At 38.1% G+C, this 26,875-nt stretch overlaps 1 protein-coding gene across 1 annotated transcript in view; it reads right to left on the bottom strand.

Moving 5' to 3' along the window:
* Nucleotides 1-2,519: 2,519 nt before the first annotated feature.
* ENPP1 (ectonucleotide pyrophosphatase/phosphodiesterase 1) overlaps nucleotides 2,520-26,875 on the bottom strand; it is a 75,488-nt gene continuing 51,132 nt past the window's right edge. The window contains exons 12-25 of the mRNA XM_047733702.1: nucleotides 26,634-26,742; nucleotides 25,532-25,663; nucleotides 23,669-23,700; nucleotides 22,404-22,531; nucleotides 20,954-21,023; nucleotides 20,168-20,255; nucleotides 18,861-19,030; nucleotides 17,740-17,791; nucleotides 15,941-16,095; nucleotides 14,240-14,369; nucleotides 13,038-13,118; nucleotides 12,033-12,165; nucleotides 9,866-10,028; nucleotides 2,520-6,579 (exon numbers count right to left, since the gene is read on the bottom strand). Of these exons, the coding sequence (XP_047589658.1) occupies nucleotides 6,409-6,579; nucleotides 9,866-10,028; nucleotides 12,033-12,165; nucleotides 13,038-13,118; nucleotides 14,240-14,369; nucleotides 15,941-16,095; nucleotides 17,740-17,791; nucleotides 18,861-19,030; nucleotides 20,168-20,255; nucleotides 20,954-21,023; nucleotides 22,404-22,531; nucleotides 23,669-23,700; nucleotides 25,532-25,663; nucleotides 26,634-26,742 (1,614 nt within the window). The 3' untranslated portion in view covers nucleotides 2,520-6,408. The remainder of the gene's footprint in view (nucleotides 6,580-9,865; nucleotides 10,029-12,032; nucleotides 12,166-13,037; nucleotides 13,119-14,239; nucleotides 14,370-15,940; nucleotides 16,096-17,739; nucleotides 17,792-18,860; nucleotides 19,031-20,167; nucleotides 20,256-20,953; nucleotides 21,024-22,403; nucleotides 22,532-23,668; nucleotides 23,701-25,531; nucleotides 25,664-26,633; nucleotides 26,743-26,875) is intronic.

Raw genomic sequence — 26,875 nt, 5'->3', positions numbered from 1 at the left:
ACCTTGTAGAGAGGTTCTCACGTGAGATGTCAAAACTCTGAGAAGTTCATTCTTTTCCTCTTCAGTTCACCACGCATGACACTTCCCACAGTAAAGTCAATGAAACTGTATAGTCCACGAAAGGCATTCTTGATCTTATATGTATTGTATTTTTATTTTTATATTTGTATTAGATATATTTTTAAAATTCTACCTCGTGTACTAGGAAGATATCTAGAGATGTACTCCTTTTGAAACATACCCCAGGGAAAACACCATCTGGTATTTAAAAACTAGGAATGCAAAGAATAATTAATGTCAGTGTGGTTGTCCTCTAGCTGCATTTCAATAACCTATGATTCCTGAGCTGTCTTAAATGGATATTTTGGTAGGATCAGCTTATTGGGTTTTATTCACCTGGACATTGTCTTTATTAACCAACTACTATGTGTCAGGCACTGTTCTAGAAACACTGGCTAAAAGATTATGTCTGTTCTCAATGACAGATGAGTTTGGAGACAAGACAAAGAAATTCCTGAAAAGGAATCTATCAATTTAAAAAACATATGCTTAAATGTCAAATGAGAGTTATAACCACTGGGGGGAAAATCCCACAGGGCTGAGTTGTATATCTTATGAAACAGCACACCCTTGACATAAATCTCATCAAAGTTATAGTTTTAGGGAAGAAACTCGAAGGGTATAGTCTTAGCAAATGTAACAAAAGATCACCGGCTAGAAATGCTTAGATAGGGCAGCTTCTTGGGACTTCTTAATTTCCTTATGAGGTTTGTGTAATATCCTCTCTTTAGGATAAGATCCTGCCGCATCCAGAAGCCCTAAGTGGAAGCAAATGATTCTCTTACACCCATAACCACATCGCCCTGAAATTACTTCCTTGTGTGGCTGCAGACTACCTTTAGCAAGCCATGCTTTTGGACCGAGTATCAGGGGCTGAGTACAATTTCTTACTAGATCACAGTGCCATCTAATAACATTTTGTGCAGATTAAGGGACAATAAAATGCATCACACACAGGCAGTTGGTCGCAATTACAGAACAATGACTATCCTGAAGTCCTGTGCTCTGTCATCCCCAGTGTCTGGGAGGGTCTGATCACATGACCATGCTTTAGGGGTAAAGAGAAGAGAACTAGTGTCAAAAGGATATGGGCCTTGGGCTAGATCTTGAAATCAAGATAAAATGTTGGTCAGTAAGCACCAAGGGGGCAGGCATCTTGTCTATTCTGTACCCCAATTTAACCCTTATGTTCATTTCCTTGACACAGAGTTAACACAGCTTTGAAATCTGTTGTCAGTCTTGATCTAATTGAATCTAACCTAGTTGAACGTGATAAAAGTGTCCTATTGAATTAAACAGTGGTAGAGATCTTAAAAACACAAGTACACAGAGGCCTCACAGGTTAACCACTATTTCTGTACCTTTATAAAAGTGAGTAACGCTTCAAAACAGTGACATTGTGTCAAGATCTTGAATAGTTTATGATAGAGAAGGCAAAATTGTAGGTTTCGATCTGGGATTTTTTAGATTGTAAAAATTTGAGCAGGCCGTTCTGTTCATTGAACTGAGAAAATTTTGGTCTCATTTATTTAAAATAATCTCCAGTCTCTGTTAACTTATAAGCCTTCAGTTCTGAAAGTTTCATTTGCTTTATATTACACTTAGCACAATGTCATTTAAGTGTAGGCATAAAAAATTTTGATAGTGAGAAATACCCAGATGTCTTAGGGCAAAATTATTATAGATATAAAAACCTCATAATCTGGATATGTATTAAATTGTTTTGTATCTCTATTCTGGGAAAGCTGAAGTCTATTCTGAGTTCTGAATTTGATATATAATGAAATTCTGTATGAGTTTTAAGTGAGTGTGTTATTTTATTAAAATCTCTCTCCCTGAGTTCAGGTTTTATGGGCAAGTATGAAGTTAAGCTTAAAACTATGACACTGGGACGGAATGAAGGGCACACTTTTTTCTGTTGCTTCCTTTTGACATCTCATGAGGGTAATACAGATTCCGAGATTCTTTTAATTTCTAGCAGACTACAGTTTCTACCATGGCTACAATTTCTACTAAATATCTTTATTTTTCCTTTCATTGCTGTTTATGGAAAGGATAAGTACAAATTTCACGTTGAAATAAAATATATGGAAGTTACAAATTAGATACTTTCCCTCTGGTTTCAGACCATTCTAAATACTGGAAGGATATTTATACATGTCTTTTTTTTTTTTTTTTACCTAGAAGTATGATTGCAAATAATTAAAATGACAAAAACAAGAATATAGGTCACAAATCAGAAACAGATGTTGACTCTGTGAACCTGACATGAACTTTGGATCTTTTTCCTCCTTCCAACAATACAGATGTGGTTAATTGTCTACAGCCCCTTCATGCAGTATCATCCCTGGGAAAACACCACCACCCAGTTCCCTGTCCCCACCCTATACACATACACACACACACACACACACACACACACACACACACACGCCATGCGCATGCGAAAGCAGCAAAGATTCTGTATATAAAATTTTTATTGGTGAATCCACATTTCTTAGCTTAGAGACATATTCTACAGACTTCCCCTCTCCCTCATAATATTTAGACTGCCAAAAATCAAGGAAAATGTCATTGGACTGTAGCCATGTTACAATTTTACCTAACGCTTATAAAAGCACCTGTGATAGGCTTTGGCATGAAGTGTAATCACCACATTTAGTTTCAAAGTTCAAATGCCTGTTCCTGATATAGATAAGCAGGTACCCACAGGGCAAGGCAGGACAGTTAATGCAGCTAATGACAGAAAAAAGTCAATGTTGGGGCTGGTAACAGCCTTTTCTGGAGGATTGGGTGATCTTAGATACAATCTCATCCACCTTCTCTCCTGAAACAGGATGGGGCCAGCTGGCCTAACAACCCTCCGCACACTGACCTCCCCTGCTGAACCTTCGCCTTTCCCCCGCTAAGGTTTGCATTTTTTTCTCTGACACTTCTAAATAATCTTTAAGTTCCACTTGATTCTTTGCTTTGCCATGAATGGGCTGACTTAGCTATGAAATTTTATATGGAAGTTACTTACCTCATTTAAGAAGTACTGATCAGAGGCATGGCAATAAAATTAGGGGAAAATAAAGGTTTTGTTTTGCATATGAAAAGCAAAGAACAGCCTTTATTATAGACAGTAGGTTAAAGACATTTTCACATATAGCCATGTGAATTTACCATTCAAATTGGGGGACTGGAGGCCAGTCACATCTTTTAAATTGATCAAACAGTCAAAGGAGAGATCTGTTTCAAGACAAAAAAAGAAAAAGAACAGCGTGTCTGAAGAAAACAAACTAAGTAGGAACAGATGTGGATGCTCTTTACTTGAGAGTCAGCACAGCATTAATAGTCTGGCTTTTAAGAGCAGGAGATGATTATAACAAAGCAGGAAAAATAAAGTAGTTGTATGTCATAAGTTGGTCATAGAAACACTTGTAGAAAATATCAGAAGAGTAAATGGGAAAATGCCAAAAAGTATCCATCCAAAGGATGTTAGGATGTCCTTTCCTTACCTATTCACCTGAAGAGCTCCAATCTGCACCAAGTTCTAGCCCAAATGTCACCACCTCTGGGAGTCACTGCTGAGACCGTCAAGCAACACCCAGTGTCTCCTCTGTCCTCCCTGGCAGATGGCTCTGCCTATGACTCCATTAAAAGAACTACCACCCCTTAGGGATCATCTACACTTCTGCTCTGTCCTCTTCCTCTCTAGTTTTAGGATTATTAGTAAGGATTATTACTTGTCTTTCTTTGTATTCCTGGTGACTGACAAAGGGGAGAGGCATCTACCTATTTAATCAAGATCTGCTAAGAGGCTTTACATAGAGGCAATCACATGTCTGCATGTGTTTTGAATACATAAAAATCAATGAGACACTTCTATAAAGTATATATCCTTCTGCTAAATGCAGATAAAAAGCTTAGATATTATATATAAAACAAAAAAAGGAAGATTCTGAAAGGTAGAGAGAAGTCAGGCAGGCTAGGGACCTTGGGACCCACGGGACAAAACTGTGATGAGTTCCCCCGTGTTTTTGCTTTTTAGCTCAGATGTCCCAGACTTGGAGCTGAAAAGGTGAAATGGCAACAGAGCACATGTAAAGAAGTCCTAAAAAAGGCCTGTTATCCAGCGAAAGGCCTGGAAGAGTAATGGCCTAGCAAGAGAGAAAACAGGAAATGCTCCACTCTAGCAAACGCCACTGGAAAGACCATAGACCCAACCAGGCCAGTAAAGGCCAAGTGGGGAGCCTAGACTTCCAGCCTCGATGGGCTGTCATGCAGTACCCTAACTCCCCTGACAGGGTGGGATCTGAGAGGGTTGAGTAAACAACTGGTGAATTCATCCCCACCTGGTCATAATGAAGCCTCCCCAGCATTCCTGCCCACAGTATCAGTGGACACCACAGGGGAGCAGTGACAAGGCCCCCTGCACACCCCAGGCAGGAAGGCATCAATGGAAGCCCAGTGGGGAACTGAATTCCCACCCTGCGCAGCAATGACATGGGTCCCATCTCGTTCCAAGTGTCACTGGAGGCTGAGTGGGAAACCTGGACTTGTAGCTACACCTTGGAGGAACTAGACAGTGCCCCTAAGTCCCCCACTAGATTGATGTCAGAGAAAGTCAGCTAAAACAGAAAGTTTAAATAAGATCCACAGTCATGTAATATCTAAAATATTCAGGTTTCCACCGAAAATCATTCATCATGCTAAGAACCAGGAAAATCTTTTTGAATGAAAAAAAGATAACAGATGCCAACCCTGAGATGACACAGATGCTGGCATTATTTGAAAAGAATTTTGCAGCAGCCATTGCAAAAATGCTTCAGTGAGTATCTATGAATTATACAGAATAAATGAAAAAATAAAAAATCTTAGCAAAAAAATAAAAATTCTCAGCAAAGAAATACATGATATAAAGAAGAACCAAATGGAAATTTTAGGGAAAAAAAATAAAAAATAGAAAACTCAATGGTGGGGGGTTCAAGAACAAAATGGATTAGAGAAAGAAAATAACCAGTGAACTTAAAGATGAGACAACAGAAATAACCCAAACTGAACAATAGAGAGAAGACAGATTGGAAAAAAGCAATGTACAAACCCTCAGGACCCTATGGGACTAAAACAAAAACCAACAAAACTTCCTAAATTATTAAATAATTTTTAGTACAAATTATATTATCTAAAGGATTTTGTGGCCTATAGTCTGTTCAAGAATGATCATCATAGGAAGGACAAATAAAAAAATTTTGGTGGACTAATATAACACCTAAATCAAACCCACATAGTCTACAAGTGAAGGAAGCCCTTGAAGGTTCACAGGTAATAGTCACACTAAAAGGTATAGTCTATGTGGAGGAGAGGTCAGGTTCATTTATCATGACCACAAAGAAGATGTAAAGCAATGGTTATACATTCTTTCCAAACCCAAGAAACTTTAAGATAAACAGCTCAGCACAGTTCTGCTGCTGGTGGGGTCATTTTGGGGCATAGAGAAAAACATTCCTGCTGTCTTGATGGAAAATGTTGCCAGGCATGCATTGGCAAGTTCTCTGAAGTTCCATGAAGACATTTTTAATAGTCTAAAATAACCACTTTTAGAGCTATTTTCAACCTATGTTCACTACCAGTGAACGGGATGGGAATATCTTTCTTTCTTTTTGTACAAATACAGAATAAAATTTTATAGCAGGTAGACAGACTGAATTACTCAATTCACAGATCTTCCCTCAAAGTTTAACTTATTAAAAACACTAAATCCGAGGAAGCCTAATCACAATTTACAAAAAACCAAACCCACAGGATTACATATTTTGGTTTTGAATGGGTGTCAGCAAAGACAGAAAGAGGGCCTTAGAAACATTTTTGCTACTGCTAATTTTTTTCAGTTAAAACTAAAATGAATGAAACTCCAAGTTGGAAAGAATCCAGAATCACCTTTAAATCCTTGTGAAAATACTAAGGTAAAACAGGCTATTCCAATCCTATCCATTAATGCTGAGCTTGCCAGTTCCATAGAAGTTTATTAGTGAAAACAAAATTCAAATATCTGGCGTCCAGACAATGTTCACAGCTACTTTTGCCCTTAAGAGAAGTAGAAGAGCAGTTTTAGGTATGGTGTGTCTTTATTCCCCAAATTGGAACAATTCTTACACATTCAAACATGTGCGAGACTCAGTAAGAGTATTTTCCTACTGCCGGGCGGAGGCCACGAGGTTCCCTGAGATGGTTGTTATCACAGAGGATTCTCAGCTCTAACTCTGGTCGGCAGTTTCCAAACAAGGCGACAGCGTGAATAGAGGACTGTATAAAATAAAGGTTCTTTCAAAAACATCTATGGTGTGTTTTTGGAATAAAAAAATATCAGTCTTCTTGGTCAAAGGTTGGCAACCGTGTTTTCAACTTTAGAATGTCTGCAACGGGCTCTTTTCGTTCTTGAAGGAAGCTGAGTCCAGTGATGAGTTCAACGTCCGTGATCCGAGCTCTGTGTAACTTCAGTAACTCTTCTACCCATGATGACTCGGGCTTCCCATGCTATGAAGGTGGGGGGAAAAGAAACGTCACTGGAGAACAATTCGCGTTCCCTACCAGCACTCCTTCTTCCCATTTCAGTGAGTTCCGACCCTCTGGCTCCCAAAGGGCAGATGCTCCGAGCTTTGTCGGCATGATCCCTGTTCTTGAGTAGCTCACTATCTAATATATACGATACATCTTTGTTGAATTAGATGTGGGAATTCCCAAATTTCCCAATTTGGGAAAAGGCAAGTATACGTGGAATCGGTGCTCACGTATTGCATTGGTGCAAGAAACGTCAACAGTGTGAGGTTAAAAAAATGTTGGAAAACAAAAGCAATGTGGCGTGGTGGAAAGAACATGGGGATGAGCATAAAGAAACTTGGACCTAAGTCCGGGTCCTACCATTACCGTACCATGTAAACTGAGGCCAGTTATTTAACACCTGAATCCTGATTCTCTTACCTGCTCCTTCCTTACAGGAGTGTTTTGAGGATCAAATGTGATGATGTGTGCAAGTGCACTAAAAGAACACCGGTTTTTATCAGAACCAGTTACGTACATGGGTGCAATGAAGAGAGGGTTGGGGGGTGCGGTAGAATGCAACTCCATTTCTGGGGAGGTAGTGAAGTCTCAGCTAATAGATCAAATGATAAGTAAAGGCACATGCTCTGACACATGGAAGCAGAGCTGATAGCTGAGGCAGGGAGCAGAGATGGAAATCATACATTCGTGGTAAGTATGCATTTCTCTGAATATGGCTCTGGGGAAGGTCAGATGAAGAAGGTATCCACTGGATGGTGGGTTGCAATTGTACATTAAAGACATCCTCCAATAAAGATTTTTGTACCCTTGGGACATTATTAGTTGGAAATGATAAATATAGACTTTCCACATAAAAGGGGAATGGACCAATAATCTCCATTTTCCATTAGCCTCCAATCATCCCTGTATCCAGGGCTACTTACTGCCCCACTCAGTCTCCTTCTCTGCAATAACCTTCACTCTGGCTCTTGGAGGAATAATCCTGACTCCGTGGACTACTTGGCCAGTAGATATTTTCCATCTGTCCCAACATACACATGAACAGATAAAAAGTACAGGCAAGGCATCTGATGTCTCAGGCCAATGTCCTGCTAATCATTAGTTGCTACTTCAGAGATGAAACAGAAGGAATCAGTCAGGATGTGTGATATACCTTCAAATAATCCTCTCCCTGGTTCACGTCCAATATTTAGTGTCTTCTAGGTACACTGCTATTATAGAATTTGATAAAATGTTTGCATTTAAGATAGTGGCACAATAGCTTTTGGAATGGTAGAGATGGTGAAAAGGAACTCAGAGCTTCACTCATGATACCTGGCATCATTTTGCTCAGGGAGACCTAAGCATAAGTCTCTTTGGGAAGAGGGCCCAGAATTCAGACATGATATCTAGAGAAGAAACCATCTTTGGCCCACGTGTGCCACATGCTAAGAATAGTGGAGAAGGAAGACAGGAAAGGTCTGGGTCCCTCAGAGTGTTATTGACCCAAGACTGTCTAATTCTGGACATCCTGTCACCTGAGGTACCCGTTAATTGCTCAAGTCACTGTAAATGGGTTCTCCATTATTTGCTGCAGAACAGAACACTAACTGATAACTTTAGTGACAATTCAATCTCTTGAGGAAGAGAAAGCAATGAAGAAGAGAACACTTAGTATGTATCCCACAGTGTCCACAACAGTGACCAGCTGGTGGATGTAGATGCCCAAAGGGCATCCAAATAGGTAAAACCCCGTTATTCCTTCCTTAATTCTGAAGCATAAGGAAAAAGAACTTAATGAGAAATATGTTCTCTGAGGACTGGTCAATTCATTCTCAGTTTATCAGAGGAACAAATAAGTGAAATATCTTCATGAATTTTAATGAATGACACACAGGCTTTTAGATCAGGGATGACAATGGATCTCTGTATTCTACTCCTGGGCCTACAGCAGAAGCTACCGTCTGCTTTGTTCACTGCTGTGTCTTCTGGACTAAGAGTACCTGGAAACATGTATTTATTGAAGGAATGAATGGCTGGATCCAAGAAGGGATCAATGAATAAATGCAGGGAAGAATGAATGAGTGATGATAGCACTCTCTCCTACTGAGCTCAGACTGGGGCCTCAACATCCTTTTGCCCACAGGACTCCCAACTAAAACACCCATTCGAATGAGGCTGGTGAGAAAGCTACATCGCTTTGCCAACTTAGGTCTACACTTAACATTGTGTAACTTCGACGGACAAAAAAAGAAAAGTGGGAGGAAAACAAAACAACAACTAGAAAAAAACAACAACTAGAAAATCTGGGAAGTACTCTGAAAGAAAAAAAAATTGGCTCACTATGGGGAAAAAAACTTCCCTAAAATTTTAAAACAGTCTTGATGTTCGAAGACTAGGTTTTGTTTGTTTGTTTTGGGGTTTTATTTTTTTAAATTCTGATCAAGTAAGATAACATAAAACAATTATTTCCAAACACTGAATGACAAAAGAATAAGAAAAGATAATTAGGAACAAACATGACTTTTATAATAAAGTGATATAAAGAAAATTAATCTGAAATACTACCTAATCATAACTTTAGGACTAATTTATAACAGTGCTGACACTTTAGGAATTATAAATCCAGGTTTCAAACAAAAATAAATTCATAGTTCAAATAAACCTAGAATTTAGTAGAGGCAGGCAGAGAGAGGGAGGAGGAAGCAGGCTCCCCACTGAGCAGAGAGCCCAATGTGGGGCTCGATCCCAGGTCACTGGGATCATGACCTGAGCCGAAGGCAGAGGCTTTAACCCACTGAGCCACCCAGGTGCCCCAGGCACTAAGTTTTTACATTTTGATTTGGTTTTTTTGTGTTTTAATGGGCAAGGGTGGTCCTCTCCAAAGATATACCATCTCAGAGTATCAAATTTAAAATCATCCCACAAAGTACATGTAAAAGCACACCCTTTCAAAGTACATGCATATTCACATTCCGTTTTTTTTTTTAAAGATTTTATTTATTTATTTGACGGACAGAGATCACAAGTAGGCAGAGAGGCAGGCAGAGAGAGAGGGAGGAGGAAGCAGGCTCCCTGTGGAGCAGAGAGCCCGACGTGGGGCTCGATCCCAGGACCCTGGAATCATGACCTGAGCAGAAGGCAGAGGCTTTAACCCACTGAGCCACCCAGGCACCCCCACATTCCGTTTTTACCCACAGTGATGTCAGACACGACACATGCAAATATACTTATATTCATTATGGTCAACGTTTAAGGTGATACATGAACAAAGGCTACTTACCACACAGCTCTCACTATTGTCAGTCCTGTGAGGCAAAATGAAAGCTAAGGTGTCTAACTCATCACACTGAGAGGGAGTCTGGAATGTGTTTTTACAACTTGTCAGCACAATGAAGAAGTGAGTTGGGATCAGAATTTCTTGATTACGGATGACTCTGCTGTTTCTGGAAAATATGACAATCTCCAGTTTAAGAAAGAAATAACTCTCTTCTTTTTAGTGAATATTTCGGTGAAGTATATTTTTAATACAATGAATCTAAAAATAAAATTCAGTCAAATAATTAAATAAATAAATATTAAATTACTAAGAAGTTAGTAATCATAATACTTCAACATGTTATGCTAAATTGAAAACAAATTAGAAGACAGGTAAACACAAGCCAAATAGTTTTTATTTTCTATAAAAATTTACTAAACTTCAGATTTTTTTTTTTTTAGTTCTACCTTAAGACACTGGAATTGAGACATGAAAGAAAAAAATACATCTTTCTAGAACACCTACAACCAAGATTCTGAAGCATTATTGATAGTCTTCTCAACTCTGTGCAGCTATGCAAAGACAGGAGACGGAGAGGAAAGTGGTGTGGGATTTTTTTTTATTCCAGCCCTTCTAGAGAAGTCATGTTTCTGTGAACTCTCCTTTGTTTTAAAGGGATTTCCTTTCTTGGGGCATCTGGGTGGCTCAGTGGGTTAAAGCCTCTGCCTTGGGCTCAGGTCATGGTCCCAGGGCCCTGGGATCAAGTTGCGCATGGCGGGGGAGCCTGCTTCCTCCTCTCTCTCTGCCTGCTTCTCTGCCTACTTGTGATCTCAGTCTGTCAAATAAATAAATAAAAATCTTAAAAAAAAAAAAAAGGTGGATTTCCTTTCTCATCCCAATAACTTCTTTTAAATTGCAGCATATTCTTCAAGATGTCCCAAGTAATACTTTACCTCATCTTAATTCTACTTCCTTTGTTCTGAAAGCTAGGTTTATTTATCTGTTTTTCAGCATCTTTCCAAATTTAGGGTAGTGGGAGCCTCATCTTCAATTGTAATCTTATGTGGAACCATAACATAGAAAACTGATTAAAACAGAGAGTTCTGGTGGAATGCAAAAGATATGGAGCGCTCTCTCTCTCTTAAGATTTTATTTCTTTGAGAGAGAGAGACTGAGAGAGAGAGTGAGCAAGCACAAGAAGGGAGAGGGTCAGAGGGAGAAGCAGACTCCTGGCTGAGCAGGGAGCCTGATGCAGGACTCGATTCTGGGACGTCAGGATCTTGACCTGAGCAGAAGGTGGTCACTTAACCGACTAAGCCACCCAGGCGTCCCTAAAATTCTCCTCTTTACTTACTTTATTGCTGTGATCTCAGGCAGTTATGGTGGGTCCCTTACGACTCCAGGGATATAGTAAAAAACAAAACAAAACCCCGTCATTTGACAAACTACATTACAAACTAACGTGTCACAGATAAACTTGGGTGAAGAATCGTCCCTGAGCCTGCCTGAGAGAGAAGTTCTCAGCAACCAGCTAAATCTCCCCTGACATCTCATTCTCATTATCCTGTGCCTTAATAGTAATATTACTTCAAAAAATCATGCTGTTATTGTTTTATGAAAGATCAAATGGTTTCTAAAATGTTCCGCTGCTGTACTTTACAAAAACAGCACCCACTGGCGGTTTCTTTCAAGACGGTCACTCAGGCTCCCCCTAAAAAAGGGTTAAAAAGGGTAGGTAAAAGCTGCGACATTCGCCCAAGGCCTGCCCTAGGACACTGCAGCTTTTTAATTCTGCTGATGCTTCCAGGCAGGATGCCTCTAGCCACACCACAAGGTTCCTTATTTTCTAACCAGCAGTAGTTAATGAAGATGGTATCTCAACAATTAGCCGCACAGAGATTTTAAACACGGATGTTACCTTCTTAACAGATGGCAGAGTTCAGTGTTTAATCTGAGCTCAGGAATTACTCATCTAAGCAGAGTCGAGGAGAAACACTCCTTCTTTCCTCTAAAAAAATTTTACTGAACACTGAGCAAAACATCGTAAGATATTTCAAGGGGCTTCCGGTATAAACAGAAATATCTTGTCCATCAACACAAACAGTTTCAGACAGAAAAGGCTCCGCAGACTCAACTGGATGGTAATCCCACACGACGGCTGTTTTTAAGAGGAAATGAAATATGTTCTTACTGCTTCAGTGTCTCTGAGGAATCATAACATCCATCGTAATCAGAGTCAAACACAGGCCCACTGACCACATTGACGCCATTTCTTTCTTCCGCATACCGTTGTAGAAGGGTGCCGTGGAAGTAGCGCCATATTACTGGAACAAGAAGGGTGTCAGTGTAGGTTCCAGAGAACAAGGTGCCATGCTGTCATGTGAAATAACTCAACAACCTTCTTCAAAGTTAGCATTGTAGTAATTACTGACAAAGCCAAATGTGGCTTCAGTCTTAGTGTGAGGCCAAAAATGCCCTGTTCAGCCCTGGCTTTTGGCCAGAAGAGACAAACATTGAATTCAACACTATTTTGGGCATCCCTGACTATATCCCTCACCATGAACATAAAGAAACAAGGCAGGTTATTCAGATTTACTGTTAATATCTGAAATTCCCTTTGAAATATTCACAAGTATTCTACACGTAAATTAGAGTTAAAAATTTCCTTGCACGTAAATTAGAGTAAAAATTTCCTTGTATGCTCCATGTTTTGAAATTCTATATGTCACCTGAGGAATAATTTAAATTTATTTTTGTAAGGGTTCCAAATACAACGATAGTTAAAAATGATGCAAAAATCTATTCATTTCAAGGTCAAAAACAATTATCAGCAACTCCCAAATGTTAAATGGGAAAACAAACTGAAAGTTAATGTGTTAGTAGACTATATAAGCCAGATAACTTAGGAAGAATGTTACATACTTTTTCCATCAAAAAATGTTATTTGCAAACATGTAAATACAGAGTAGAATAATAGGTATTAGAATATATCATAATTCTAACAGCTGTAGAATTTTTGTGTACTGGTATCGTCAAAGTTAAGAATGTGTAAGAATGTATACCTCTAAGAACATACACCTAAAAGAACATGCTTGACAGTCATTTAATTTAGAGGATCAGTCTTCATAATATAAATTATGCCTATAACATACAGAAATTAATTGAAATTGTGAGATACGGGGTTAAAATTTTTTACCTTGAAAACTCTGGTACATTGGCACTATATTAGTATTAAGCAATGCTTCAGAATATAGTTGATCTGAACCTTTATTTAGTTCTATAAAGAAAGCAAAAAAAGACAACTATTTCATTCTTCATGAATAACATTAGAAATCATACTTTCTCATGGAGGGCACTTGAAAAATTAGCTGAGTATCACCTTAAACCCATAAAACATTCCTAAGTACAGGGTCAAGGGAAAGTGCCATGTGTTTGGTCAAGTTCCCTTAAAAAAGTAAAATACTTAGATCTTTTCTTCTTCAAGATGAATTTATCAAAAAAACAAAAGCTTAATAACAGCCTAAATTAAACATATTCAAATTTTACATTATTTGCCTATTTCAACTAACAATGTATTGTTTTGACAACCCTGTTTCCTTAAACTCTTCTACGCTAAGAAGGAAAAAGAGATTATCTGGCTTCAGAACACCACCTACTACCCAGAAAAAACATCGCAGGATTTCTGCCTCGAAATGCTGTTCTTTGTAGGGATTTTCGGCTTGGAGTTGGTCTATTCTCATAAAGCAACAGCCAAGTTCTGACTTCAGACACTTACTCTGGGGACTGGGCTGGATATGGAGAATATTTGAGCACCTAGAGCCTTCTGCTTTTTGCCTTTTAAGGACAGCCTGAAAATGTCTTCTCATTAACACACAAATGTGCCACATTTAAAAACAGAACACTTAACTTCAAAAAAGAAAAAAAAAGCTCTTCCCTAGCAGCTCCATTTCTGTGAAAGAGCGAGCACCCTTAGGCTCTGCCTATCCCTACTTCTTAGGTGAATTACATTTTTCCGTTTTTTAAAAAAAATATTTATTTATTTGAGAGAGAGAGAGAGAGAGAAAATGAGTGAAGAGCAGGGGTGAGGGGCTGGGAAGGGCAGAGCCCAGAGGGAGAAGCAGGCTCCCCACTGACCAGGGAGTCCAACATCCCTGGACTCTGGGACCAGGTCCTGAGCCAAAGGCAGATACTGAATGGTTCATCCAAGCAAAACCTAAAAAGTTGTCTAAAAGTCAAGCTTCAGACACTTTAAAATTTTCCCTAAGAGTTATTCTTCTCATTTACCATTTTCACCAATTAAAAAAACAACAAGATGATGTATCCGGCCTCAAAAGGAAAAGAAAAGGAAGAAGAGAAAGAGGCCAAGAGAAAGGCAAGGTCAGGGAGGTAGAAACTTACGTGGTGGGTAGAGGAACCCATAGCTCAGTTCAGCATTATTTTTATAAAAGGAACACTTATGGACAGGATTAAAAGAAATTCGAAGATCCTGGTAAAGACAGTTGGAAAAGTCTTCTGCAGAGAAACTGTCCTGAAAAACAAAATGAAAACAGCCATTAGGTGTCAGGCATCTAAAAGAAAAGAAGATGGCTTTATGAGTAGCTGAAGATGCATCACACCATTTGAAAACAGAGCTCTGGCTATCCTTCACCATTTTCCCATTTTTCTAGTAGTATATTCATTTTTTTCTGATATGCAAAAACTCTTTTATGATAGAAGGATATTAGTCATTTATCACATATGTGCAAATATTTTCCTATTATGCTGGGCTAATTTAGTGTTGTTGTTGTTTTTTTTTTTTTTTTGTCAACTGCAAGCTTTTATATACTGAAATACTGATTTGGGAGATCTGAGCCTATCTATCTTCCATACACAACTGCACAGACTCCAACTGGGGGTGGAAACAGTGTAGCACAAAAACCTCAGGAGCACTGAAGACTGAATTTAAGCAGCTTTGATTACATAAGTCAACCGAACATTTGAACAGAATCAAAGAACATTGTAATTATGGCATGAAACAACAGTAAATCTGATGGGAACCTACAAAAAAACTGGGCAGTCTCCTACATATCACAAAGTCAAGTAAAAAACGTGTTTACAAGTGTTGGGAGACCGTCTTCAAAATCAGAAAAATAAAATTGATGGTAGAAACTTTATGGAATTATGTGAATGTGTATGGGTGCATAATATATATATTTTTAACAAAGAAATTACATATACACACACACATAGCCTTCTCTTTTTATTTGGCATTCTCAGTGACTATTAACAATAGTTTTATTTTTTAAATCCTGCTGCTACCCTCCATTAAGCTCTCTCAGATCCCCTTTCCATCCCTTAAGGGCATCCTGTAGCTTGCCAGACATTCAGTTTCTGAAAATCTGGTTGGTCTAGTTTAAAACTTCAATTTGATTAAAATCTCAATCTCATCCCCTCCCCCATTCTCTCTTTCAAGGCTTATCTTCTGTTTCTCTTTCCACCACAGCAGCCAGGGGGCAGGGGTGAGGGGGAATTGTGGTCTTATTGGGGGGGGGGTATTTGCCCCCAACTCTTTTCAAGGCCTTCTTGTGTTCTGGGAGGTGCGCAGATCCCTGGCCTCTCTCTGGTCTGGTCTGGGTGCGGGGTGGGGGGGGGGTCTTCCTGTAGGTGGTATATGCAGAGACATCACTAAGCTTTTATGACCCTGCCCATCAGTGAGGACCCCCTAAGGTGAGCGCAGTGAAGGAAAATCCAGACAGGGAAAATACAGCTATGTATTTAGAGATGAATCATTGTGCCTGACTGCAAAATTGATTTCATAAAATTATAAATTAGAATCCTAAAATATTAAATCAAACATAAAGCAAGGGAGAAACTTTTGTTGCACGCACACCCCTCATTTCACACAAGAAGACATCGCTTGGAGTCTTAGAGTCACACAGCGAGTTTGTGGTCAGGCTAGAACGAGAACTTAATCTTCTAACTCACAGTTCAGTGATCTTCTAATCCAGAAACTGATGAGAGAGCCAAGATTAACTGACCCAAACTAACTCGGCTTTCAATGTTTTGCTTAATGATAATTTGAAATAATCAAACATAGCTAAAGAGGCGACCAATACTTGCATTTCTGCGGACGGTGTAAGAGGTCCAAAGGGGCATCAGGATGTCATGGCTATAAGCACTCACAAACTGGTGCTGGTAGAGGAGACAGACGGAGGTGTTCCTCTGCAGGACTCTGGGTCTTCCGTAAGGTAAAGTGCTGCGCTTAATAACCTTCTCTTGGGTTGTAGGGGAAAAATGAAACCACCATTCAAACATACTTACTGTGAATATAATTCACAGTATATAATATATTCTGTATGTACATACAGAATATATTATATATATATATACACATATGTGTGTGTGTCTGTGTATAGTGAATATGTAAGAACATACTTCCTTACAGAGTATATAAGAATCCATTCATCCAATTCTCTACTTAACCCTACTGAAAAGTTATTTTGAACTGTAAAATAAAACTAAACACAAAGAGCAGAACCATAAACAGTTAAGAAAAGGGATTCATTGTAGTTTTTGCCTATGAAGATTCTGAAAGATGAATGTAAGATCAAGATATCACAAGAAAACACTATGTGAGATTACTACAAATTTCAGCATTAGGACTTTAAAAATATTGCTAAAATTCTTCAACAGTATTTTAATGACTAGGATTCAGGGAAAACTCCAGACAGAGAAGTTTCTGGATGAGATGGGTGCTTAGAAAGCAAAAGTTCACAACTAAAATTATGAGACTGAGCTGAATGAAACAGTAATAGTATAGATCATGTACTGTACTTTTTCCAAGTGCCAAGTCCTTTGTATATATCATCTAATTTAATTCTTCCATAACCCTGCAAATTAAGGTTATATGCCCATTGTACAGATGAGAAAACAGTAGTTTATAGAGAATGAATACTTTTTCCATGGACATATAGTTCCTATGCTCATATTCAAACACAGATCAGTTCCAGAAATGCAATCCTTTACGACAAGGTTTTGTCATCACAAGGCCATCAAAGATATCTCTAAACATTTACAGAGATTTTATTTTTATTTTATTTTATTTTTGAGAAAGAGAAAGAGAGAGGGAGAGCACATGTGAGTGGGAGGAGAAGCAGAGGGGGAAGGAGAGGGAGAGAGAGAGAATCCCAAGCAGACTCCACACCCAGTGTGGAGTTCGGTGTGGGGCTCAGTCTCAGGAACCTAAGATCATGACCTGGCCTGAAATCAAAGAGTCAGATGCTTAACTGACTGAGCCTTCCCAGGTGCCCCATATTGACAGAGATTTTTATACAGGTAAATTCAACTTGGGAATTATGCAGAATTTGCCTCTTATTACAGAAGGAAAAAACTGAGCCAAGTAACAAGGATCAGAGACTATATCAAAGTGTATCAGAGATTGTATCAAAGTGAGGCTGAACATCCCAGTCAAGACTGACAAATGACTGTATATTAAGCATACTCTTCACTCAAAAGTTATAAAGAAATAACTTTAGATAAACAAGCCAATTTATACTCTCTTATAATGAACTAAGAAGCAGATGAGATAGAAATCTAACAGGTGTTTACAATGGAAATCTGAAGGTCTCTTATAAAGCTATAAAAATCTTCAAGATCTCAAACCACCTCCACTATGTTCATAAAGAGTAATTCAGCTTCCACTAAATATATGATGTGCTGTAAATATCCCTCCCTTCCATAGGACGAACAGTCTAGACCATCAAGCAAAGACATCTCCATGTTTCCTCAGGTGGTCTCCACTACCACCTTTAAGTTACTGGTTGTTCTCAACTAATGCCCCCAAACCAATGTTCTGTGGTTAACCTGGCTGAGAAGAAGCCCACTTTTACATTCCAAACTCAAGGGTAAACATGTCTTACCTTCTGCCACAGTCAAATTCAACTGTATCTCAAAATCCACAACTGGTAAGACCTAAAAAGTTAATAATACGATTTTAAGCAATAAGAGACACAAGGTTTCGTTTAGTTCTATTTTTGTTTTGAGACATGTTTCAATCTTGTAACAAACAACTTCTGCAGCATAATTAGCCCATTATGGGACAAAGATAAAGCCATCTTGTACAAGTCAAACTTATTTTTTTGACGAAAAGGATAAAAGTTCAGATGACAACTGCAACAAGACAGAACTGCTACCCAAGCACAGCACTATGAATGAAAAACAAGAGTCGCTCCTTTATCATCTTTATCACTGCTCTGAGAGTCTTTCTACCAGCCTAGAACAAAATGGAAAGCATATCCCAACCATTCCCCAAATCTCTCTCTTTAGGGACACTTATCAGTTTTTTTTTTAAAGATTTTATTTATTATTTGAAAGCAAGAGAGAGAAAGAGATCACAAGTAGGCAGAGAAGCAGGCAGAGAGAAGGGAAGCAGGCACCCTGCTGAGCAGAGAGCCTGATGTGGGACTCGATCCTAGGACCCTGAGATCATGACCTGAGCTGAAGGCAGAGGCTTAACGCACGAAGCCACTCAGGTGCCCCTAGGGACACTATCAGTTTTGTTCACTTGTCACATATTTTCATCTTCTTATAACTATATGTTAAGACAGGAATAAAAAAGAAAGAGTGCCATATATCTATTTCATACCCCCCAAATATGTGATTTTCCCTCTAAATTTAAAATTAATTGAGAGATATTTTAGAGAAGGAAAGCTATGATTGGTTGATAATCAAGCCCTCACTGCTAGGATAACAGCACAGACTCCATGATTGAGGATGCTCCAGGACTTGGCTAGATTTCTCCCAACCTGCATCCAAGTCAAAAGTCATAGCACCAAGGGATAAAGACGGAGGTGAAAACGCAAAAACTAGGAAGAGGAAAAATAAACAGTAAGAGGGCAGCATGTGTTCCATCAGAATTAAACATACATAGATATTTATGCCTACCCACAGATTTCAATTTGATCACTAAGTGTTTCTATGGCATAAGCTATGCAGAGGGCACCATAAGATCCAATTGGGCTACGCTTTGGTCAGTACTTACTGAGGGACGGCATGAGCAGTCAAGGTTACGTCTGGGGCTTCTTGCGAAGGGGCACTGCACCACAGGGTGAACTTCTCTGGGATTCTCTGGGGTGTAAACAGGATTCTTCAGAAGGTGGTTAAGACTCCCATGAGTTCCATTATTAGGAGCAGGTCTCAGATTCAGTAAATCTGCATGATTCCAAGAAAGGTAAATGGTTACTTAGAGGTTCAAAAACAAATAAATAGAAGACTTAGCCCATGATTTTAATTTTTTTTAAACCCTATCTATGCAAGAGTTCTTTACTTTCCACCTAAAATGAAACTATGAAATGCTCTTGAATTTTGGAGCATTTATGACTATGCTATTCTTAATAATGGGATTTAAATGGGATTACTGATATGTACACTGTACTTCTCTATGGAAACTTGTGAATTTTAGTGTGTATGGCTATAGTAACCGCCATGCATGCTTATTATATGCCAGTCACTGTGCTAACGTATTTTTCTTACTTAATCCTCAAAACAATTTAATAAGTTATTGCCGATATTTGGTAGATGAGTAATTAGAGTGTTGTGCCTAAGGCCTCAAAACTACTAACGGAGTAAGACCCAGGATTCAAAACCAGCTTTGTCTGAGTCTGACTCATGCTCTTGGCAATAACCACAGCAAACACTTCTATAGGAAAGCACTTAGGATATGCCAGGCACTGTTTTATGTGCTTTAGGACATATGAATTCATTTAAGCATATAGGCTCCCACTAAAAGAATTACACTGAGGACATATTTAAGGTTTGCAAACTCCCAGTACCATTGTCAGGAAAAGGAAGTCATATTTAAAACTCAATATCCAACCATAAAAGTACTAATGAAGAAAGTACTGGGTAAACGAGGAATATATCTAATGGAAACTCCTCAATTTCTACAACCCTGAAATTGTCATCCATGCAAGTATTACTGCTACCAGAGGTTCCGCCTGGTTTGGGTCCCCTTCACAGACTCCAAACTCTTCCCCAGGCTTCTACCCCAGACCTGTTTTGACTGCCATATAATGAAGCCCATGGCCTGGCAAACTGGTAGGCATGGGTGACGTATGGCCCTCCCTCCTCTGAGTGCCCCACTTTACCTGTGTATAGCCTCATGGAAGAAATGTAAGTCATCAGATGGCACAATCCCCATATTTTTTTTCAATGACTCTGGGTCAGGAAGAAGGAGATCTGGCTCCCCTCATCATCCTCTCCACACAGATGCCCACCATTGACCTACTTTCGATTATCCCATTCCAGCTCTGTTTTCAGAAGAAATGAAGGAAGCCTGTTCCCACTTACCACACATTAAATTATAGACTTCGATATTTTCAAAGGAATCAACTTCAAAGCGGTGCTTAAATCCAGGTCCGTAGCCAATAAAGAGGGCCTAGATGGGCCAGAAAAGTAACAGTGTGTCAATTCATTTCCCCTGTGTATGCCGCTGGTGACAAAAAAGTATTTTATATTAACCACGCTGTACATACATAAAGTGGTTAACATAATGGGAAAACTACCGTGTCCATGGACTTGGTGGGATACTGACTGAACCCATGTTGCACATCTAATCTAAGGACATATGGGATACTTCTCTCAGCTTTGACTTGACAATCAGAATGGAATGGATGATGAAATCATTGTTCATCTGTGAAATGTGATATAAAAGTCACTCTGCCCATTTCACCCAGTGCTACAGGCATCAAATTAAATCACTGTTATGAGTATATTCTGAAATTTTAAATTTATAGGTAACTGTAAGACATTTATCTTCATTTAGAACAAAAATATAATACCCTTTCTCCTATTAAATCACTACTTTTCATTTACAATGTGGCGATATTCTTAATGGAGCACAAGTATATACAAAATAACTATTAGAAATTTAGTATGAGGTAAAAGTCACATGTTCATGAAACATGAATGTAAAATTTTAATGTAATGCCCAAAGTAAAAGTTCTATAAAATTATAAGCTACATTAATTCTCATTCAACACATACAATTACATTCCATGTTTCTAAGTGTATAACTTTATATAGTTTTCTTCAGATATAAATCATTATTTTTTTAAGTATAACAAGTTTACTTACTTGCATATTTGAAAATAAATTGTCAGAACCATGGAATCCATTTCCACAATGTTCCTTTTCTGAAGGAGCCCTAATTTTGATATAATATGAATTAATGATACAAAGTCTATTCACAGTGTCAGATTTATAATCATGACATTATTTCTGTTCATAAACAATAAGTTACTATTTGGTTAAACTAAAAAAAAGGTAAACAAAACCACTGGGCTTGGGAAGCATTAAGGGGTTATCTTTTATTTTGTAGATAAATCAACTGCATAAGCAGTGTGGCATAGAAGGGAAAAATCACTAGCATTGACACAGAACTAGTTCTGAACCCTGACTATGCTATTTACCAGCTGTGACTTTGGCAAGTTAGTTATCTTCTCCTGGTTTCAATTTCATCATGTTGGGTTGTTTGTACAAAATAAATGGCTTAGGGCGCCTGGGTGGCTCAGTGGGTTAAGCCGCTGCCTTCAGCTCAGGTCATGATCTCAGGGTCCTGGGATCGAGGCCCACATCGGGCTCTCTGCTCAGCAGGGAGCCTGCTTCCCTCTCTCTCTCTCTCTCTCTGCCTGCCTCTCCGTCTACTTGTGATCTCTCTCTGTCAAATAAATAAATAAAATCTTTAAAAAAAAAATAAATGGCTTAGTCTAAAGATATCTTTGGAATACAGGAAATGTCTGTGAAATATTAGTATATTATTAATATGAGATAAGGACAATCCTTTTCGTCATCATCTCCACACAGATGCCCACCATTGACCTACTTTTGAACACTAAAAGCACAGCTCTCTAGTGAAAGGAGAGAGACAGTGAGATGTTGTTCACTGCTTAGGTTTTGTTTTACAGCATGGCTTCCTGGCAACCATCAAAAGAGTTAATTACCATGTTTTGAGATATTAACAATATTAACCATCCAAATAATTTTCCAACGCACCAAAAAACCGAGGTGCAAAAACAACTCTAAGAAGAAAATAATTGCTCGTTATTATAAAGAGCTTTTACCAATTGTTCGCTGGATTTAAAGGTATTATTAGGATAGCTGTCATGTGCAGAAGAGATACAATGCTTAAATGGTAATGCAAATGTAGACATAAGAAATAATCAATATGGATGTGAGCAGAGCAGCGGTTCCTAGCTGGGGGTGGATGGCCCTCCCCCGAGGGAACTTCTGTCAAAGTCTGGAGCCATTTTGGTTGGCACAACTGTGAGAAGAGTGCTTTTTCACCTAATTGGTAGAAGCCAGGGATTGCTCTCAAACATCCTACAATGCACAGGACAGCTCCCCACAACAGAGAATTATCTGACCCAAAAGGTCAACAGGCCAAGGTTGAGAAACCCTGGGCTAGAGCAGAGAGAATCGCATTTGTACAGTTTTCATATAACAACATTGTTGGAAAGGGTCCAAAGGGTACACTGAATTACTAACATATCAGGGCTACATTTACCTGGAAACCATCAGAACTTACAATGCAAGTTGCCACTTAGGGTCCAAATAGAATGTCAAGGGCTCAATCCTGTCATTTTTGGCAAAGTGCAAACGCTTCGGTAAGAAATGTTTCAGGTAAGGTTTGAAGTGCTGGTTTGGTTCCCGGCACTGAAATTATAGACGGTAAAGAAAAACTCTTATTTCCATATTTTCTTACATGTTAACTTCTCTTGAAATTGTTTAATTCTATATGAATTTTTTCTGATAAAAATTTTACCAGCCTGCGTAATGTCACAGATGCAAAAATAATTGTGTTCTTACTACTTATACAATGTACCAGCTGACCATTCCCAACAATTCAATACTCACATTTTTTATAGGAAATTAGATCTGATGCATAAAAACCCTAAAACTCTTAGACTATGTCACTCAATTTTATATGATTTACCGCTGATGATATTCTTTTCAAACACCTACAACTACAATGTTAAGAATTTTCTTTAACACTTAAAACATATCAAGTAAAAAAAAAAATGCACTGTAGATAATTCATCACCAAGACAAAACTTATTAAGTGGGCATAAAAAAGACTGGTAGGAAATATTTAATAATGCTAACAGTACCTATGGTGATGTAGCTATAAATTTTTTTCCTTCTGTTTTTTTCCAATTATTTCTTTACTTTCATAAAAATTAAACCATGACAGTAAATGAATTCTTAAAAACTTTTTTTGGAAGATTTATTTATTTATTTGAGAAAGTGGGAGAGAGTGAGGGGGGAAGGGGCAAAGGGAAAGGAAGGAACAGATTCCCTGGTGAGCAGGGAGGCTGACATGGGCTCAATCCCGGGACTCTGAGATCATGACCTGAGCTGAAAGCACACATTTAACCCTTTGAGCCACCAGCCTTCCCCTTAAAAACTTTCAATGCCAGCTTACTGGGACATGTCCTTAAAGATCTTTAAAAACAACAGCGCAGGGGCACCTGGGTGGCTCAGTGGATTAAGCCGCTGCCTTCGGCTCAGGTCATGATCTCAGTGTTCTGGGATCAAGCCCCTCATCTGGCTCTCTGCTCAGCGGGGAGCCTGCTTCCCCTTCTCTCTCTGCCTACTTGTGATCTCTCTCTCTGTCAAATAAATAAATAAAATCTTAAAAAAAAAAAACAAAAAACAGTGCATCTAAACTCTGGCCTACATACTCAAAAATTCTAATGCTAAAATCCCAAGAACAGATACTGAACCTCTTTTCTAAATATATCTTAAACAAAACTAACAATAACTAGATCATGAAAACATAAAGACACTCACAGAAAGATTTCTGGCAAGGTCTTCATAATCAACTGAAGGGGAGCAAAGATAAGAATTAATTGTTGATGGTATGCCACAATTAAAAATAAAACAAAAATGCTGAAGTCAGACTCAAACTCTATTCTTCAATACCAAAACAAGTTTCAAACAGCTTATTGAAATCATTACGTATTAGTTATTGGCAAGAATGAGAGATTGTTAGGAACCACTCCATGCCTGTGAAATTGTGTCAGACTGTTAAATGAAAAGGCAAGTTACAGAGTATCTATCTATCCATCCATCTGTTCATCCATATGTGTGTCCATCCATCTGACCATCCACCTATCTGTCCATGCATCTAGCTCTAGTATTATGGCCTGGTATAAAAATTAAAAAACAAACACATCTTACATAAGCATGCCAGATATCTAGGAAGACCTATTCCAAGCCTAGCAACGTTTATCTCTAGAAAGAGGAAATGAGTTGTGAATAACAGAGGTTTAGGGCAACTGCTACTTTTTACTTTACATATTTTGATATTTGATAATTCCAGAATTTTCAAATAAAAAGGACATGGGGGACCATAGAAGAGAGGGCAAACAGATTAGTTTTGAAACCAAATTTGCATAGCAAGACCACAAATGTAGTGTACTCTGGACTACAAATCAATAAGTGTGTAGCTTTCCAAAGATTCTTCTGGCTGTACTTTACAAAAGTTTGAGAAAATTATTCAGGTAAAAGAACATGTATTGTATATACATCTTATGTCTGTATATTGGTAAATAAATACAGATATAGTTTTTGCTTTAATTTGGAAGATAGAGGCCTAATGAGGTAAGGGTGTCATCAAGCTTAGCCATCCCATCCTAAATCATTCTGGGCACTGACCCCACCTGTATAGTTCTTATAACAGGCTTTGTAACAACCGTATACTACTTTTATAAATTAAAACAAAATACTAATTAAAACTTGCCAGGCATGTAGAGAGTCTACGCTGAGTGTCACTATGTTAACCTACTGTTTAATATCTGCATGAACACTTTCCTGCAGTAAATTCTATTTCTCCCTGTGAATATTCAATAGTTCTACGGAAACATACAGCATGCAGTGCCTGCACCTAACCAGTTCCAATAAATGTCACACAAGCTTTTTTTCTCTTTCTGTTTCAAAGTTAACTGTAACAGAAAGATAAATAAGACTTGCTGGTGGTATCTAAGAGTTACCAAAGACAGCAATCAGAAAGTAGGCAATAACAGAGGTGGAAACAGTTAGGAAATGGACCTCACTTGCAAAAGAATTAATATTTTTAGAAAATTTCCTGGCAGTTGGGGTTCCACATGTAGTCAAGAAAGAATGTGAAATTTCTTCTTTTCTGTTTACAAAACACATTCTTACTGTGTTTTGGAATGGTCAAGGAAAGTCATTTCTGAGGACAGAAACCAGTTGTTTATAGAATTTTAAGAACTACAGAAGTGCCAACATTCCTCCTCATAATAGAATATTATTCCAACAACTCTAAGCTATTTTAATGGAATGTCATTAATTAAACTTGAATACATATAGCCGAACTTTTCAGTTTTTTTTTTTTTTAGTACAAGTAATCTCAAACCTAACACAAGTAAAACACAGACTATAACATAAAATTGTACTAAGCTCATCAAATAATATGCTTAGCAATGAATAGCAAAGATAAGTGGTTAGACCTGTGTCTTCACACCCAGTGCCTTTATAAAATCTTTCTGGGTGCAGAAGATCTGCACTGGAGAATTAATCATGAAAAGGAAATTAAGTTTAACCGTTGCACTTTAGTGTAGAGATAGAATAATTTAGAGGTATGTATTCTGAATGTAATCATATTCAATGTTAGCAACCAAATATACTTACATGAAAAGTACTTATCTGGAACATCAGAGGGTCTCAATCGAGCTGCAGGTCCATATACAATTTTAATATCTTTAACATCTCCCAAATATTTATTCAGATACACATATTTCTTGCAACTGCCTTGTTCCATGCCTGGGAGAAAAATATTCTCAAACATGTGGGAACTTTAATAAGGAATTTTACATGTAGAAGAGAATTTCTTTCACTTCCAGAATTTAATTCACTAACTATGTGCTGAGTGCTCACATTAGTTAAACATCTAACAGGTAAGTCACAGAATTTCAGCCATATATACCACTTCACCCCCCCCCCCCCAAAAAAAAACCTTTTTCCCTTCCTTCATCCACAATTAGTTTAACATTTCTTATTTATGCGTTATAGTATCTTTTTATGAGGAAGAATATCACAGTCTCAAACTGAAGAGAGACGCCTACTCATTTTCCCCAGATCACCTAGAATATGAATGGTAGCATAAAATTCTCAGTCTCATTCCAGAACTGTAGCTTCTTTGAAACAGAACTTCTTACAATCATTTCTAGAAATAGCTTTTAGGAATTTTTCTGAAGCAAACAATAACAACAAGAAAAAAACAAAAAGAAAATTGTTTTCTATTTTCTTATGCACTCATTGCTTCTGTACTCCCAAGGCTGTTACACAAACATGTTCTAAAGGTCATAGTAAGAAAAAATGAAATTAACATAGTGCTAGAATTTATACTCCTTCTAAAATCAGATTTTTCATGCTAGAGAAAATAAGAAAAGCACATAATAATGTGTTCAAGTTAAATCTAGAACTATTAGACTAGATTTACCAAAATTTAATATTACTTTTTTTTTTAGCTATCTAAAATTCCTAGTGTAAACCTTCCCCAAATCAGGAGATGGGTGCACTGTTATTGATAGGCTCTTAGGTTTCTGTGGATTCTGTGTTTTACCTGTACTTTATGTCTAATATAATTTTTTCCTAAAAACTTTCCACAAAAAACTACATTAAAAAAATTAACTATAATAATCAGAAGAAATAAGGTCATAATAACTAATCAAGGAAACTTTTTTGGGAGCACCATTTAACCTGAAGGGTAAATGATGCAAAGTCAGATTACCGTGATCTGAAATAAGGATAAGGTTCAGGCAACGATGCAAGTTCAGCTCTTTCAGACCATCCATCAGCATGCCAACCATGTTGTCAACCCTCTGCAATGCTCGGATGACCTACGAAAGGGAAGCGATTTCATGTGATGGATTCCATACTAATGGCTATTTCTACATAAAGCTATCTCTGTTAATACAGGGAAGGTTCAGTGGATGCAACTATTACAATGAACTGATTTACATTAGGCTAAGC

The sequence above is a fragment of the Lutra lutra genome, chromosome 6, assembly GCF_902655055.1.
Source record: "Lutra lutra chromosome 6, mLutLut1.2, whole genome shotgun sequence".
NCBI classification, from domain to species: Eukaryota; Metazoa; Chordata; class Mammalia; order Carnivora; family Mustelidae; genus Lutra; species Lutra lutra.
This window is presented reverse-complemented; position numbering and strand designations above follow the sequence as displayed.